Source organism: Loxodonta africana, chromosome 10 (assembly GCF_030014295.1).
Source record: "Loxodonta africana isolate mLoxAfr1 chromosome 10, mLoxAfr1.hap2, whole genome shotgun sequence".
Taxonomy (NCBI): Eukaryota; Metazoa; Chordata; class Mammalia; order Proboscidea; family Elephantidae; genus Loxodonta; species Loxodonta africana.
The window spans coordinates 23952199-23967679 of NC_087351.1; the positions used below are offsets into that span (position 1 = coordinate 23952199).

A 15481-nucleotide genomic window follows, 5' to 3' on the forward strand; every position below is an offset into this window, starting at 1 on the left:
GAAATAAATTTAACAATAGAAAGAGTCACTGTGGTATCACCCATGCATCTGTCGTTGAAATTGCTATGGACCTGAATCATCTCCTAAAGGCTTAAGTGCTGTCTTGAATCAGAGTAGACAGCGTCTGGGGTAAAGAATTGAATAGTATAGGACAATAATTTTGAAAGAGTATTGACGTGCTGGAAAATGTTAACTGACCTTGACTTTTAACTAAAACAATACTGTAACTATGGTAATGTGAAAGACATTAGAAAATGTCAAATGTCTTTGAAATGTTTTGGATTTAGTGCAGGCTGGGATTAATCACTCTGTTACTGGTAATGATTACATGTTTGATTCTCACTCTGCCACTTGGTAAGCAGGCAAGACACATTGATGGCACATAAAAATACAAAAATGAAAAAAAAGGGTTATTTTATTTTTCTCTCTGTTATCTTTTCAAGACATCTCCAAAAGAGATGAGGCATAAACTGATCATTTTCTTTGAAAAGGGAAGGAAATTAATTAGAAACTCATCAAATGGTTAAGTTGGAGAAGTATCTTGTAGACACCTGAATAAAAGAAAAAGATTTGGAGATCAAAAAAATCTGAAATAAATATATAAATCCCAGTGTAATGCCATTTTGATATATCATGTAGAAAATTAAAATGAAAACAAAACAAAAATTCGAGGAGATCAAATTAGTTTCCCTGCTCTCATAGGTTCTTCAGACTTTGATAGTTTTTGTATTAATTTTTTCTCTAAAGTATAAGTAGAATGAAGAAAGGTTTGAAGAAGGTTCAGAAATACCTTTTTTTTTTTTTTTGGAGACTGTAGATGGGTGAGGAAAAGACATTAAGAGGAAATATAAAAGGTATTTATTTTGTTGATTCTTTATGAAAAGAATGCTAAGAGGTGCCTTAGTTGGCTGAGTTTATGTACATACAAAGTTATTTGAAAGGAATATTGGAAATTATTTATGATACATACAGTTATAAAAAGTAAAAGAAGAGATGGTCTTAAATTAGAGGAAGCAGGATTTTACTTGGATATAAAGAAGGCTTTGTGACAATTTGAAAGATAAAATTCAGGAGATTTGAGCTCAGGAAGGTGCTAAATTCCCAGTCTTCTTGGATTGAGGAAGAAATTACTGTGAAGTGAATGGTTTAGATTAATACCTTCTTCAACCTAGGAGTTGACTGTTAGATGATTCTATTATTTGGAACCTCAGTTACCAATACTGCTTTCATCTATAAAGGAATAATTGTTTGGAAGTCTTTCAATGGATTGATCTATACTATAAAAAAGAAAATGGGCTAAACACAATAGAACACAAACAGCTGGGCCTTGTCTTATATATCATGGAAATTTAATTAGTTTAATAAATAGTGGGCATAATTACATTGTTCAAGAAAACCTATTCCAACACTTTCTTTTTTGAGCACAAGCTATGAAAAGGTGTTTTAAGAACATAATTGGCCAGGAATGTTTCCCTGTGGGTATTTAGTAACTTCCAGGTGAATAAACGTCATATCCTAGTCTCCATGTAGAAACCCCTCTATAATTATTGCTCTGGCCTGAGCACACCTTCTATGTGTCAAGTGTATTTGAATCTTTTGTTACCTAAGCTATGTGGTTTCTGTATTGTCTGATACTTGGTTGTATATTTCTCTTCGTTTTGGTATAAAGCAAAAACCCATTGCTGTCCAGTTGATTTCGACTCACAGTGACCCTACAGGACAGAGTAAACTGCCTCATAGGGTTTCCAAGGAGTGGCTGGAGTTTTCAAACTGCTGACCTTTTGGTTGGGAGCCGAATTCTTAACCACTGCGCAACCAGCTAGTACAAAAACTGTTCTTGATTCTGCCTACATTCTTTTTCTAGTACCTATTTTTTGGTAACTAAAGAATACTCAGGAGCCCTGGTCATGCAATGGTTAAGAAATTGGGTGCTAAACAAAAGGCCGATGGTTCAAATCAACCAGGTGCTTCTTGGAAAAGCTATGGGGTAGTTCTATGCTGTCCTATAGGGTCACTCTGAGTTGGAATTGACTTGCTGGCAATGGGTTTGGTTTTTGATTAAAGAATACATAAGGAGCCCTAGTCACACAACAGTTAAGCACTAGGCTGCTAACCCAAAGGTTGGTGGTTCAAAATCACCCAGTGGCTCCGTGGGACAAAGAGTTGGTGATTTGCTCCTGTAAAGATTACAGTCTAGAAAACCCTATGGTTCTACTCTGTATGTGGGGCCAGTATGAGTCTAAAGCTGAGTTGATGGCACCAAACAAAAACATAGTCTCAGTGTAGTCCTATAAGAGATTCCATATTTATACCTCTTTCCTCTTTAAATTCACTTTTCTCAAACTTCAAGTTCCTATGTTGTGGATAAGGACTGAAGAAACAAAAGACAAATAAATTCACAGTGCATATAACTGATAGAGACTCACTGAAAACCTCTGCCGAGATCTTTAGCACTTAAAAGATATCTGCAGACATAGTACTATAATTTGTTTATAGTTATAGAATTTCTGAAGAGTGAATCTAGAATCTAAAGCAAATTTTATTTCCTAAACAAGCTCTCCACCACCTCTTTGTCCGTTAGTTATGCTGTGGTGGCATGCGTGTTTGTATGATGCTGGAAGCTATGCCATCATATTTCAAATACCACCAGGGTCACCCATGGGGTGGACAGGTTTTAATGGAGCTTTCAGACTGAAAGAAAGAAGAACGGTCTGGTGAACTTCTTCTGAATATCATCCAATGAAAACTCTCTGTATCACACAAAATATTGTCCGATATAGTGCTGGAAGATGATCCCCTGGGTTGGAAAGCACCACACGATGGCTGTGACAATGGACTCAAACATGCCAATGATCTTGAAGATGGTGCAAGATGGGACAATGTTCTGTTATGTTGCATGTGTGGGTTACTATGAGTTGGAGCCAATTCCAGGCAGCTAAAATCAACAACCTCTTCCAAAAAAACTGTTGCCTTCAAGTTGATGTTCACTCATAGAGACCCTGTAGGAAAGAGTGGAATGCCCCATAAGATTTCCAAAGCTGTAATCTTTGAAAAGATTATCATAAAACACCGCTACATCTTTCTCCTGAGGATGGGCTGATGGGTTTTCTTAAATAAAAAAAAAAAAATTTTTTTTTAATTTTTATTGTGCTTTAAGAAAAAGTTTACTAATCAAATCAGTCTCTTGTACAAAAATTTATATCCACCTTGCTATATACTCTAGTTGCTCTCCCCCTAATGAGACAGCACTTTCCTTCTCTCTACCCTGTATTCCTGTGTCCATTCAGCCAGCTTCTGTCCCCCTCTGTCTTCTCATCTCCGTTCCAGACAGGAGCTGCCCACATAGTCTCATGTGTCTACTTGAGCCAAGAAACTCACTCTTCACCAGTATCATTTTCTGTCTTATAGTCCAGTCCAATCCCTGTCTGAAGTGTTAGCTTTGGGAATGGCTCCAGTCTTGAGCTAACAGAAGGTCTGGGGACCATGACCTCTGGGGTCCTTCTAGTCTCAGTCAGACGATTAAGTCTGGTCTTTTTATGAGAATTTGAGGTCTGCATCTCACTGCTCTCCTGCTCCAACAGGTATTTTCAGTTGTGTTCCCTGTCAGGTCAGTCTTCGGTTGTAGCCAGACACCATCTAGTTCTTCTGGTCTCAGGCTGATGTAGTCTCTCGTTTATGTGGCCCTTTCTGTCTCTTGGGCTCATAATTACCTTGTGTCTTTGGTGTTCTTCATTCTCCTTTGCTCCAGATGAGTTGAGATGATTTGATGCATCTTAGATGGCCATTTGCTAATGTTTAAGACTTCAAACACCACTCACCAAAGTGGGATGCAGAATGTTTTCTTAATAGATTTTATTATGCCAATTTACTTAGATGTATCCTGAAACCATGGTCCCCAAATCCCTGCCCCTGCTACTCTGGCATTTGAAGCGTTCAGTTTATTCAGGAAACTTCTTTGCTTTTGGTGTATTCCAATTGCGCTGACCTCCCCTGTATTGTGTGTTGTCTTTCCCTTCACCTAAAATAATTCTTGTCTACTATCTAATATCCCTCTCCCTCCCTCCCCACTCTCATATCCATCAAAGAATATTTTGTTCTCTGTTTAAACTATTTCTTGAGTTCTTATAATAGTGGTCTCATACAATATTTGTCCTTTGCTAATTTCAGTCAGCATAGTGCCTTCCAGAGTCCTCCATGTTATGAAATGTTTCACAGGTACATCCTTGTTCTTTATCGTTGTGTAGTTTTCCATTGTGTGAATATGTCATAATTTATTCATCCATTCATTTGTTGATGGGCATTGTCATAAACAGTGCTGCAATGAACGTGGGTGTGTATGTATCTGTTTGTGTAAAGGCTCTTTTTTTCTCTAGGATATAGTCCAAGGAGTGGGATTGCTGGATTGTATGCTAGTTCTACTTCTAGCTTTTTAAGGAAACGCCAAATCGATTTCCAAAGTGGTTGTACAAATTTACATTCCCACCAGCAGTGTATAAATGTTCCAGTCTCTCCACAACCTCTCCAACATTTATTATTGTTTTTTTTTGGATTAATGCCAGCGTTACTGGAATGAGATGGAACCTCCTTGTAGTTTTGATTAGCATTTCTTTAATATCTAATGATCATGAGGATTTCCTATTGTATCTGTTAGCTACCTGAATGTCTTCTTTAGTGAAATGCCTGTTCACATCCTTTGCCCATTTTTTAATTGGGTTGTGTTATTGTTGTTGAGTTTTTGTAGTGTCACGTCGATTTTAGAGATCAGGTGCTGATGGGAAATGTCATAGCTAAAAACTTTTTCCCAGTCTGTAGGTAATCTTTTTACTCTTTTGATGAAGTCTTTGAATGAGCGTAGGTGTTTAATTTTTAGGAGCGCCCAGTTATCTAGTTTCTCTTCTGGTATTTGTGCATTGTTAGTAATATTTTAAATACTGTTTATGCCATGTATTGGAGCTCCTAGTGTTGTCCCCATTTTTTTTCCCCATGCTCTTTATCATTTTAGATTTTATATTTAGGTCATTGATTCATTTTGAGTTAGTTTTTGTGCATGGTGTGAAGTATGGGTCTCGTTTCATTTTTTTTGCAGATGGATATCCAGCTATGCCAGCACCATTTATCAGACAGACTTTTTCCCCATTTAACTGACTTTGGGCCTTTGTCAAATATCAGCTGCTCATGTGTGAATGGATTTATGTCTGGATTCTCAATTCTGTTCCATTGGTCTCAGTATCTGTTGTTGTACCAGTACCGGGCTGTTTTGACTGCTGTGGCAGTATAATAGGTTCTAAAATCAGGTAGCATGAGGCCTCCTGCTTTGTTCTTCTTTTTCAGTAATGCTTTACTTATCCAGTTAGGCTGATGCTTTTGAACTCCCAGTCTTTTAGTTAGCAGCTGAACACTTAGCCGCCTTGCCATCAGAACTCCTAAACAACCTCTTACTTAATTTAAAATAATGATTGCCTTTCTCTTTGTCATTATACACATAGTTTTCTCATTTTTTCTTTCTTTTCAGTTTTTCACTTTAATTGCTTTTATTTTTTCTTTCTCCCAATTCTTCTTCTTTTTCACAATCCTCTGTTTTCTATTTGTTCTTTTTACAACTCTACCCAGTTTCTTCATTGATCAGGTATAGTTTCATAATTTCAATCATCTTTGAGTTACATCCTTTCTTATTTTTGTTGATCTGTGATATTATAAATACATTATTTGGAATACCTAATCACTCTTTTAGAGGAAGCCCTGGTAGCGAAGTGGTGAAGGTCTATGGCTGCCAACGAAAAGGGCAGCAGTTCAAATTCAGTATCTGCTCCTAGGACACTCTATGGCGGTAGTTCTACTGTGTCCTATAGGGTCACAGTGGAACTACCGCCATAGAGTGTCCTAGGAGTGTCCTATAGAGTCACAGTGAGTCAGAATCACAGTGGAACTACTGCCATAGAGTGTCCATAGAGTGTCCTATAGGGTCACAGTGAGTCAGAATCAACTCTACAGAAACAAGGTTTTATCACTCTTTTAAGGACCCTGGTGACACAGTGTTTAAATGCTTGTTTGCTAACTGAAAGATTGGGAGTTTAAACCCACCATCTGCTCTTTGGGAAAAGATGCGGTAGGCTACTTCCTTAAAGGTTCACAGCCTTACCCTGTGGAGCAATTCTACTCTGTACTATAGGGTCACTATGAGTTGGAATCTACTTGACTGCAATGGTTTGAGTTTGGTTTTATTACTATTTCAATAACAGTTTTATTTTTATATCTAGGAGGCTGCTTTTGTTATGTCTGGGACATAATTTCCACATGATTGAATCCTTTAATGAATTTTTGATGAACGTAACATTTTTGGTGTGTCCTCCTCCCCTCATTTTTTGTTCTTAACATTGTGTTAGCAGCTGAGTTTATAAAGAAAGATCATACACTGTTCCTTCCCTGAGGCTGTATACACGTAAAACTAACTATGTTATGTGATAAGCACTACTTTGGGCATGAATAAAGTACTATGTGCAGGAACATTGAAGAGGAAGGTATAGATTCTTCTTGTGGAGGGTAATGGGAGTAGGGAAGGGAAATTTAAACATTATAGCATGTGTAACAGATTGAATTATGTCCTGCCATAATGTGTGTCAAGTTGGCTAGGCCATGACTCCCAGTGTTGTGTGATTGTCCACCATTTTGTGATCTGATATGATTTTCCTACGTGTTGTAAATTCTATCTCTAAGATGTTAATCAGGCAGGATTGAAGGCAGTTATGCTAATAAGCAGGACTCAATGTACAAGATTAGGTTGTGTTTTAAGTCAACCTCTTTTGAGTTATAAAAGAGAGAATTGAGCAGAGAGAGAATGGGACTTCTTACCACCCAGAAAGTAGTGCCAGGACCAGAATGCATTCTTTGAACCTGAGATTCCTATGCTAAGAAGCTCCTAAACGAGGAGAAGATTAATAATAAGGACCTTCCCCCAAGCCCACAGAGAGAAAACATTCTGTTGGAGCTGGCACCTTCAATTTGGACTTCTAGAGTCATAGACTGTGAGAGAATAAATAACTGTTAAAGTTGTCCACTTGTGCTATTTCTGTTATAGCAGCACTAGATGACTAAGACAGCATGTAATTTAACTCTGTCTTAAAGAATGGATTTCATTTCTCTTTCAGAGAGAGAAGACCAGCAGGTGGATGTGGTAGAAAGGGAGTCATGGAAGAAGGGCTAGTATGTTCAAAAGCATAGGGCCTGTGTAGTGCACAGCACTTTCAGGTAATAAACAGGTTTTTATGGGTCATGTGGTACAAGAAATGGAGTAGGAGAATTGTTGGAAATTAGTTTGGAAAGAACCAGATTCCAAATATCTTTGAAAGTTCTATTAGATGCTTGCCATCGTGTGGAAGAAAAAGGTTCCATTACACTATTAACACTATCTCAGATCTGACTGCATGTGTATAGATGTTTGTTGGAACAGAAAAAAGGTGGAAAGAGAGAATTGTGACGAAGCTTTGAAGTAGCCCTAATGAGGGCTGATGAAAGCAGGGACAGTGAGAAGAGAAAGGAGCAGGTACATGGCACATGCATTAAATTAAAAAAAAGCATTGTGACATGTATCAATAATTTTAACAAGTACCAAAGCAATATGACTAAAACAGTGCATTTCACTTTCAGATTTAACACATAAACTTTTCTCTTTAATCAGAATTTTAAATTTTATGTAGAAGAATATTACCAATGCAATTGAAATCACTGTTCCTATCAAATTTCCCTCTTTCCGTTCCCAAAGAAAGTCACAATTCTGAAGTTGTTTGGTATCTTTTCTGTTCACCTTTGCATAAGTTTTCTGCATGTGTACATATTTATAAATAATATATAGAGACTATTGATTCTTTTAAAATTTGAGAAAATTATGGTATAATTATTATTTTTCATTCAATATTACACTTTTGAGAATTATCCATGATAAGAAATGTAAATCCAGTTCACTCAGATTACTTTCCAAAAATTCATTCCATTGTACTAATACATGATAATTTATCTTTTCCTTTATTTTGGACTGATAGGTTAATTCCATTACTAGATGCATTTCAGAGGAAGAATTTACTGGGTTTGATAACATACATTATTTCACATTCTCCTAATAGTTATATGAGATGTTAATCATTTCCATATTACAGATGGGAAAAAAAGCTGACAGATGAAATGGATGTTACCCAACACCACCAAGTATTGGGTGGCAGGATGTGCTATATTGCTTTTTACATACTGAAGCCTGTATTCATTATACTATGTAGCTCCTTTGAAAATAATAAAAATAATTGCTAGAAGATGTTGTAAGTGTGAATATAAGGATGAGTTCAAAGAATGATACAATCTCACACAAGAGTCTATCTTTAGTATCAAACTCCAGGCAAGTGTAGAGTCTCTGCATCCACATTGAGTTGATGGTAAGATCGGAATACTGTGGCTCAAAATGGTAGACTGAAGCTGCTTACTGAGTAACTGTTGTATATCCCAGCACTCTTCTTGGCACTCTGGAGGTTATAAAGAAGTATGATAGATGGAATAGTTCTACGATTCATATGGGTTAAAAATGAAACACTAGAAGCAGAGAACAACTTGGGTTGGAGTAGTTAAGAGTGATTTCCTGAAGGAGATGAAACTTGAATACAGGCCACATTGAGAAGACTTCCATGTGCTTAGGTGGAACTTCATCAGAGATTTCAGTTTCCTCTGGGGAAACAAAGGTTGAGTGGAGCAGGTCCATAAGGAATTTTCTGGTATGAGTCTGTTAAGAAGACCATTTGCTCCAAAATGGAGTATTCACCCCAACAATTAGTATAAAACCATATGTTTTAGCAAAGTGCCAAATGTATCAGGAAATCTGAGGTACATTAATTAATTGATAGACAGTTTTCAGGGACAATTAGTCATAGAGGCTAAACAGCAGTCATTGGTATGTCAATATATGACAGTCATAAGATATAGAAGGGGTTCATCATTCTTGAACAATTTCTGTTATCACCCTGCCACACTTTTTTGCGTGTACTGAATCTTAGGAAATTCCACGTAAGTGAAAGAATGGAGGAAATTGGGAAGAGCATTGATATTGTACATGCCCTGGGGTGGTGCAAATGGTTTGTACTTCATTATCAACCTGAAGGATCCCTGGTGGCACAGTGGTTAAGGGCTTGGCTACTAACCAAAAAGTAGGCAGTTCAAATCCATCAAGTGCTCCTTGGTAGCCCTATAGGGCAATTCTACTCTCTTCTATAGGGTTGCCACGAGTCAGAATTGACTCAAGGGCCATGGGTTACTAACTTAAAGGTTAGTGGTTCAAACCCACCCACTGGGGCTACAGAAGAAAGGCCTGGTGATCTGGTTCTATAATGATTAAAAATAATGATTACTGCCAAGAAAATCCTTTGAAGTAGTTCTACTCTGTAGCTCATGGGGTTGATGCTATGGTCTTGAGACAGAAATTCTTCTCTGGAAAACCTCAGTCTTCTGCTCTTAGGGCCTTCAACTGAATGGATGAGACCCCACTCACATCAATAGTAATTGCTTTTATTCAAAGTCAACTCATTGGAGATTGTAACCACATCTGTAAAACACTGTCACAGCAAAAAGTTTATTGTTTCATTAAATAACTGGTTACTATATATTCTAGATGGAAGCCCTGATGGTGTAGTGGTTAAAATCTACAGCTGCTAACCAAAAGGTTGACAGGCTGAATCCTCCAAGCTCTCCTTGGAAACCCTGTGGGGCAGTTCTAGTCTATCCTACAGGGTTGTTACGAGTAGGAATTGACTTGACAGCCGTGGGTATATCCTACATGTTTTAGGGTATTGTAGCCTTATGTTATATGTAAGTTCTACACGAGTCAGCACCATCTCAACGGCAAGTAACAACAATAGGTAGATAGATGGATGCAAGAAATTAACCATCACCGATGTTAAATGCAGAGTCAACTTGGTGATAGAAAGCAGCTTCTCACAACAGCCACCACCTTCTCTGTGTGATCACAGTTTTAGAGTCCACGAGCGTATTAGGCTGGATGTAACGCCAAAGTGCAATTGCTGTTGTTGTTAGGGACCATCAGGTTGCTTCTCACTCATAGTGACTCTGTGTACAAAAGAAGGAAACACTGCCCAGTAATTTGTCATCCTCATAATTGTTGCTGTGTTTGTTTGAGCCCATTGTTGCAGCCACTGTGGAGATAGGCTTTAATAATTTCCACTTTTATATTCTATTTTATTAATATAATTCTCATAATTTATATAATACTTTCTATTCTCCTCTTTTAGGTAGCACTGCTGGCAAACCCAATGGATGGAGCAAATCACTCTGTGGTGACAGAGTTTGTGTTTCTAGGACTGTCCAATTCCTGGGAGAGCCAGTTTGTCCTCTTCATGTTCTTCTCCATGTTTTATTTGGCAACCTTGTTGGGAAACTCCCTCGTGCTCACTGTGAATTCTGACCCTCACTTACACTCCCCCATGTACTTCCTGTTGGCCAATCTCTCCTTCGTTGACTTGGGTGTTTCTTCAGTTGCTTCTCCCAAGATGATTTATGACCTTTTCAGAAAGCACAAAGTCATCTCCTTTGGAGGCTGCATTGCTCAGATCTTCTTCATCCATGTCATTTTTGGTGTGGAGTTGGTGCTGCTGATAGCCATGGCCTTTGACAGATATGTGGCCATTTGTAAGCCTCTCCACTACCTAACCATTATGAGCCCACGAATGTGCATCTTCTTTTTAGTGTCAGCCTGGATGATTGGTCTTATACATTCTGTGGTTCAATTGGCTTTTGTAGTAAATTTACCTTTCTGTGGCCCCAATGTGTTGGACAGCTTTTACTGTGACATTCCTAGGCTCATCAAACTGGCCTGCACAGACACCTACCGACTGGAGTTCATGGTCATGGCCAACAGTGGATTCATCTCTGTGGGCTCCTTCTTCATACTAATCATTTCCTATATTGTCATCCTTCTCACTGTTCAGAAACACTCTTCAGCTGGTTTATCCAAGGCTCTGTCCACACTTTCAGCTCATGTCACTGTGGTAGTTTTGTTCTTTGGTCCTTTGATATTCTTCTATACATGTCCGTCTCTCTCCATAAACCTGGATAAGTTTTTGGCCATCTTTGATGCATTTGTCACGCCTTTCCTGAATCCTATCATTTACACTTTGAGGAATCAAGAAATGAAGGTAGCAATGCAGAGAGTATGCAGACAGCTAGTAAATTACAGGAAGATCTCTTAAGTGATTGTCTGTATTGTGAAGAGTCCTCATTGACTAATGAAGTTCTATTGTTAATTGTCAAACTCACAGAGAAGCTTCTCTTTTCCTGACATTTAGTTGATGACCTTGACACTGATATCTAGCCTTTTGCTTCTTTCACTAGGGAAAGAGTAAGATTCCCTTCTGAAAAGAGAGAAGGATTACATACAAAGTATTTATGAATAAAGATGATAATAATTTTGTGCCTTAATGCGTAAGGAATAATTCTTATAAGAACTAATTAATAGAAATACAATATAGGGTAGGTTTCTTTAAGCCTTCAGAACAGGGAGAAATCTCCCTTTCTCTTTCTTTTTTTAAACAATAATCTGTATCTCAGACAGAAATTTCTGGCAGTACTTAGTGGAGAATTTGCTAATAGAGGATTGAATTGTGTCCCTCAAAAATATGTTTATTGACACCTTTATCCCACTGAGTGGCTGATGGGTGTGAACTGCTGACCTTTTGGTTAGTAGCTAAGCACTTAAACACTGTGCCACCAAGGCTCTTTAAGGAATGTACCCATACATTTCAAAATAAATGGACAGTGGATCATTCATCAAGAAATACAAATTAAGGAGGCAGGGCCATGATGGCTGATTAGGTAGAAGCTACATCGGATCCCTCTTGCAACAAAGACTTGGAAAAACAAGTGAATCAATCACATACATGACAATCTATGAACCCTGGCCATCAAACACAGATCTAAAGAGTTGACCTGAGTGACAGAGACTCAGCCAGAGCAAGCAGGCTGCACACTGACATGGCTAACGAGAGAACGAGCAACCACGGGGAAGCAGCAACTATTTTGGGAGACTGGAGCCAGTGTCCCAGTCAGAAAACCTTAGTGCCAGGCTTTGGACTGGGTGCAGGGGAGCTGAGCATGGCATCCTGAGACAGTGAAAACATGGGACGCAGCCCTAGCCCCCAGAAGTGACCTTGGGGGAAGCCCAGCCAGGGTACGCGGGCAGCGCAGCAACGCAGCTGACAGGAGGAGAAGTCACCAGGAGGCAGCGACTGGTTTTGGAGCCTGGAGTGCGGTGTCCCAGTTGGGGAACCTTGGTGCTGGGCTTTGGACTGGGAGTGGAGGAACTGACCACAACTTCTGAGAGAGCACAAGCACAGGACGCAGGCCTGACCCTCAGGGGCAATCTCAAACCAGCCAATGCACACATGCTACACACCCCTAGGGAATCTCAAATAAAACACTCATCACGAAGCAAGATAAGTAACTTTGTCTATATTCCTGGGTGCTACTCTCTCCTATCTATCTGATCCCTCCCCTCCCCTTTCCAGGTGGCTTCATTAACATTGGAATTTCCTGGGCCAGAGAGTGAAGTGCTCTGTGGGTTTTTTTTTTTTTTTTGTCTTTTCCTAACCCATTCTCTTGGCCTGAGAGAAGCAGCTACAAAAAATCCAGGGACCAAAATTCCTTCCCTGACTTCCTGAAATTGGACTAAAAATACAGAACCAGCTCCAGCCAAGCATACGAGATCCACAGTCTTGGTCTTTCATCCCTACAGGGTACAAGGTGGCTATTACAATGCAAAGGCAATTCTGATAGTGATCTGACTGCAATTGTTTTACCAGATTGCTGGACAGACAAGTTTCCCAGGTCTCATACCTCTGCCTATTAAACAGAGCCCTCACTGACCCATAATGGGGAACTGAGGGCTGAAGCTCTACCCAAACCACCTACCCTCCTGCCATAGGGGTCTGAGGATAGTGACATCTACCAATCTGTAGAGGTACATGCATTGGGGGCCTAAGGTACAGCTGCAGAGCCCACCCACCAAAGTGCTTTAGGAATAGAGACACACCTACCTCACCGGCACTTGGGGGAAACCAGTCAGCATCCTGCCCCCGCTGGAGTGTGACTCCCTGCTGCTACTAGAATCTGGTGCACACAGCTATCACCACTACTCCTCTAAGTTAATAGGTGACAGTCTACACCATGCACTTTGTGACCCAAAATCAGATTCTACTCAAGAATAGTGAATGGACTCTTAGGCAGCCCAAACCAGCTGGAAATAGGATGTAAGTGATTCAAAGGGTTCAACAATCAAGACAGCGCAATCTGCTAGCCCATCTACGTATATTAAAAGAAAATAAAACAAGATAAGACTCAGTGAGCAAATATAAAATAAATCATTACAATATCTTATAGAGGGTTCGGAGACAGCAGTCTATATCAAACCACATAAAGAAACAGACCATGATTGCTTCTACAACTCCCCAAGTTAAAGACGCAAAATCTTTCTCAAATGAAGATTCAATCCTGTAATTGCCAGATGGAGAATACAAAAAACTAATTTACAAAATGCTTCAAGACATCAGGGATGACCTCAGAAATGAAATAAGGCAATCCACAGAAAAAGCCAAGGGACACACTGATAAAGCAGTTGAAGAAATCAAAAAGATTATTCAAGAACATAGTGGAAAAATTAAAAAGCTGCAAGAATCCATAGAGAGACAGCATTCAGAAATCCAAAAGTTTAACAGTAAAATTACAGAATTAGACAACTGCATAGGAAGTCAGAGGAGCAGAATCGAGCACTTGGAATGCAGAGTGAGGGAGATGGAGGATAAGGCAAATGACACCAATATAGAAGATATATTAGTTGAAGAAAAATCAGGTAAAAGAATTAAAAAAAAAAATGAAGAAACCCAAAGAATCATGTGGACTCTATCGAGAAGAATAACTTGTGTGATTGGAGTTCCAGAACAGGGAGGGATAACAGAAAATACAGAGAGAATAGTTGAAGATCTGTTGGCAGAAAACTTCCCTGACATCATGAAAGATAAAAGGATATCTATCCAAGATGCTCATCGAACCCCATATAAGATTGATCCAAAAAGAAAATCACCAAGACATATTATCATCAAACTTACCAAAACCAAAGATAAAAAGAAAATTTTAAAAGCAACCAGGGATAAAAGAAAGGTCTCCTACAAAGCAGTAAGAATAAGTTCAGACTACTCAGCAGAAACCATGCAGTCAAGAAGGCAATAGAATGACATATATAGAGCACTGAAGGAGAAAAACTGCCAGCCAAGGATCATATACCCAGCAAAACTCTCAAATATGAAGGTGAAATTAAAACATTTACAGGTAAACACAAAGCTTAGAGAATTTGCAAAAACAAAACCAAACCTACAAGAAATACTAAAGGAAATTGGTCAGAAAATAATATCAGATACCAACACAACACAAGGTCACAGAACAGAACATCCTGATATCAACTCAAATTGGGAAATCAGAAAAACAAATTAAGATTAATTTTACAAAGAAAAAAATGCTCAAAACAGGGAAACATTGAAGTCATTATGTAAAAGATCACAATAATCAAAAAGAGGGACTAAATATAGGAGGCATAGAACTGCCATATGGAGCAGAAAAGAAGGCCATATAGGACAAGTTAGGTTTTTACTTAGAAAAATAGGGGTAAATATTAAGGTAACCACAAAGAGGTCTAAAAATCCCATAACTCAAAATAAAAACCAAGAAAAACATAACAACTCAGCAAACATAAATTCAACTACTATGAAAATGAGGCACACACTATTTACAAAGAAAAATGAGTCAGCACAAAAAAGTAAGTGGAAAAATGAAATTGTCAACAACACACATAAAAAGGCATCAATATGACAGCACTAAACACATACTTATCTGTAATTACACTGAATTTAAATGGACTAAATGCACCAATAAAGAGACAGAGAGTCTCAGACTGGATAAAAAAACACAATCCATCTATATGATGCCAGAAGAGACACACCTTAGACTTAGAGACACAAACAAACTAAAACTTAAAGGATGGAAAAAATATATCAAGCAAACAACAAGCAAAAAAGAGCAGGAGTAGCAATATTAATTTCTGACAAAATAGACTTTAAAGTTAAATCCACCACAAAGGTAAAGAAGGACACTACGTATTGATTAAAGGGACCTACGTATTGATTAAAGGGACGATTGACCAGGAAGATATAACCATATTCAATATTTATGCACCCAGTGACAGGGCTGCAAGATACATAAAACAAACCTTAACAAAACTGAAAAGTGAGATAGACACCTCCACAATTATAGCAGGAGACTTCAACACACCACTTTTGGAGAAGGACAGGACTTCCAGTAAGAAGCTCAATAGAGACACAAAAGACCTAATTGCTACAATCAACCAACCTGACCTCATAGACTTATACAGAACACTCCACCCAACAGC

The 15481-nt window shown here is 38.6% G+C and overlaps 1 protein-coding gene across 1 annotated transcript; it reads left to right on the plus strand.

Annotated features, from left to right (window-relative positions):
* Positions 1-9966: 9966 nt before the first annotated feature.
* On the plus strand, positions 9967-11237 carry LOC100669449 (olfactory receptor 4F21-like). The gene has a single exon (XM_003423096.3). It carries the CDS (start codon positions 10302-10304, stop codon positions 11235-11237), a length of 936 nt encoding a protein of 311 aa, XP_003423144.2. The 5' UTR covers positions 9967-10301.
* The last annotated feature ends 4244 nt before the right edge of the window (positions 11238-15481 follow it).

Excerpts from the sequence above, each read along its gene's own strand:
- LOC100669449 (XM_003423096.3), top strand. The coding sequence starts at position 10,302 with ATGGATGGAGCAAATCACTCTGTGGTGACAGAGTTTGTGTTTCTAGGA.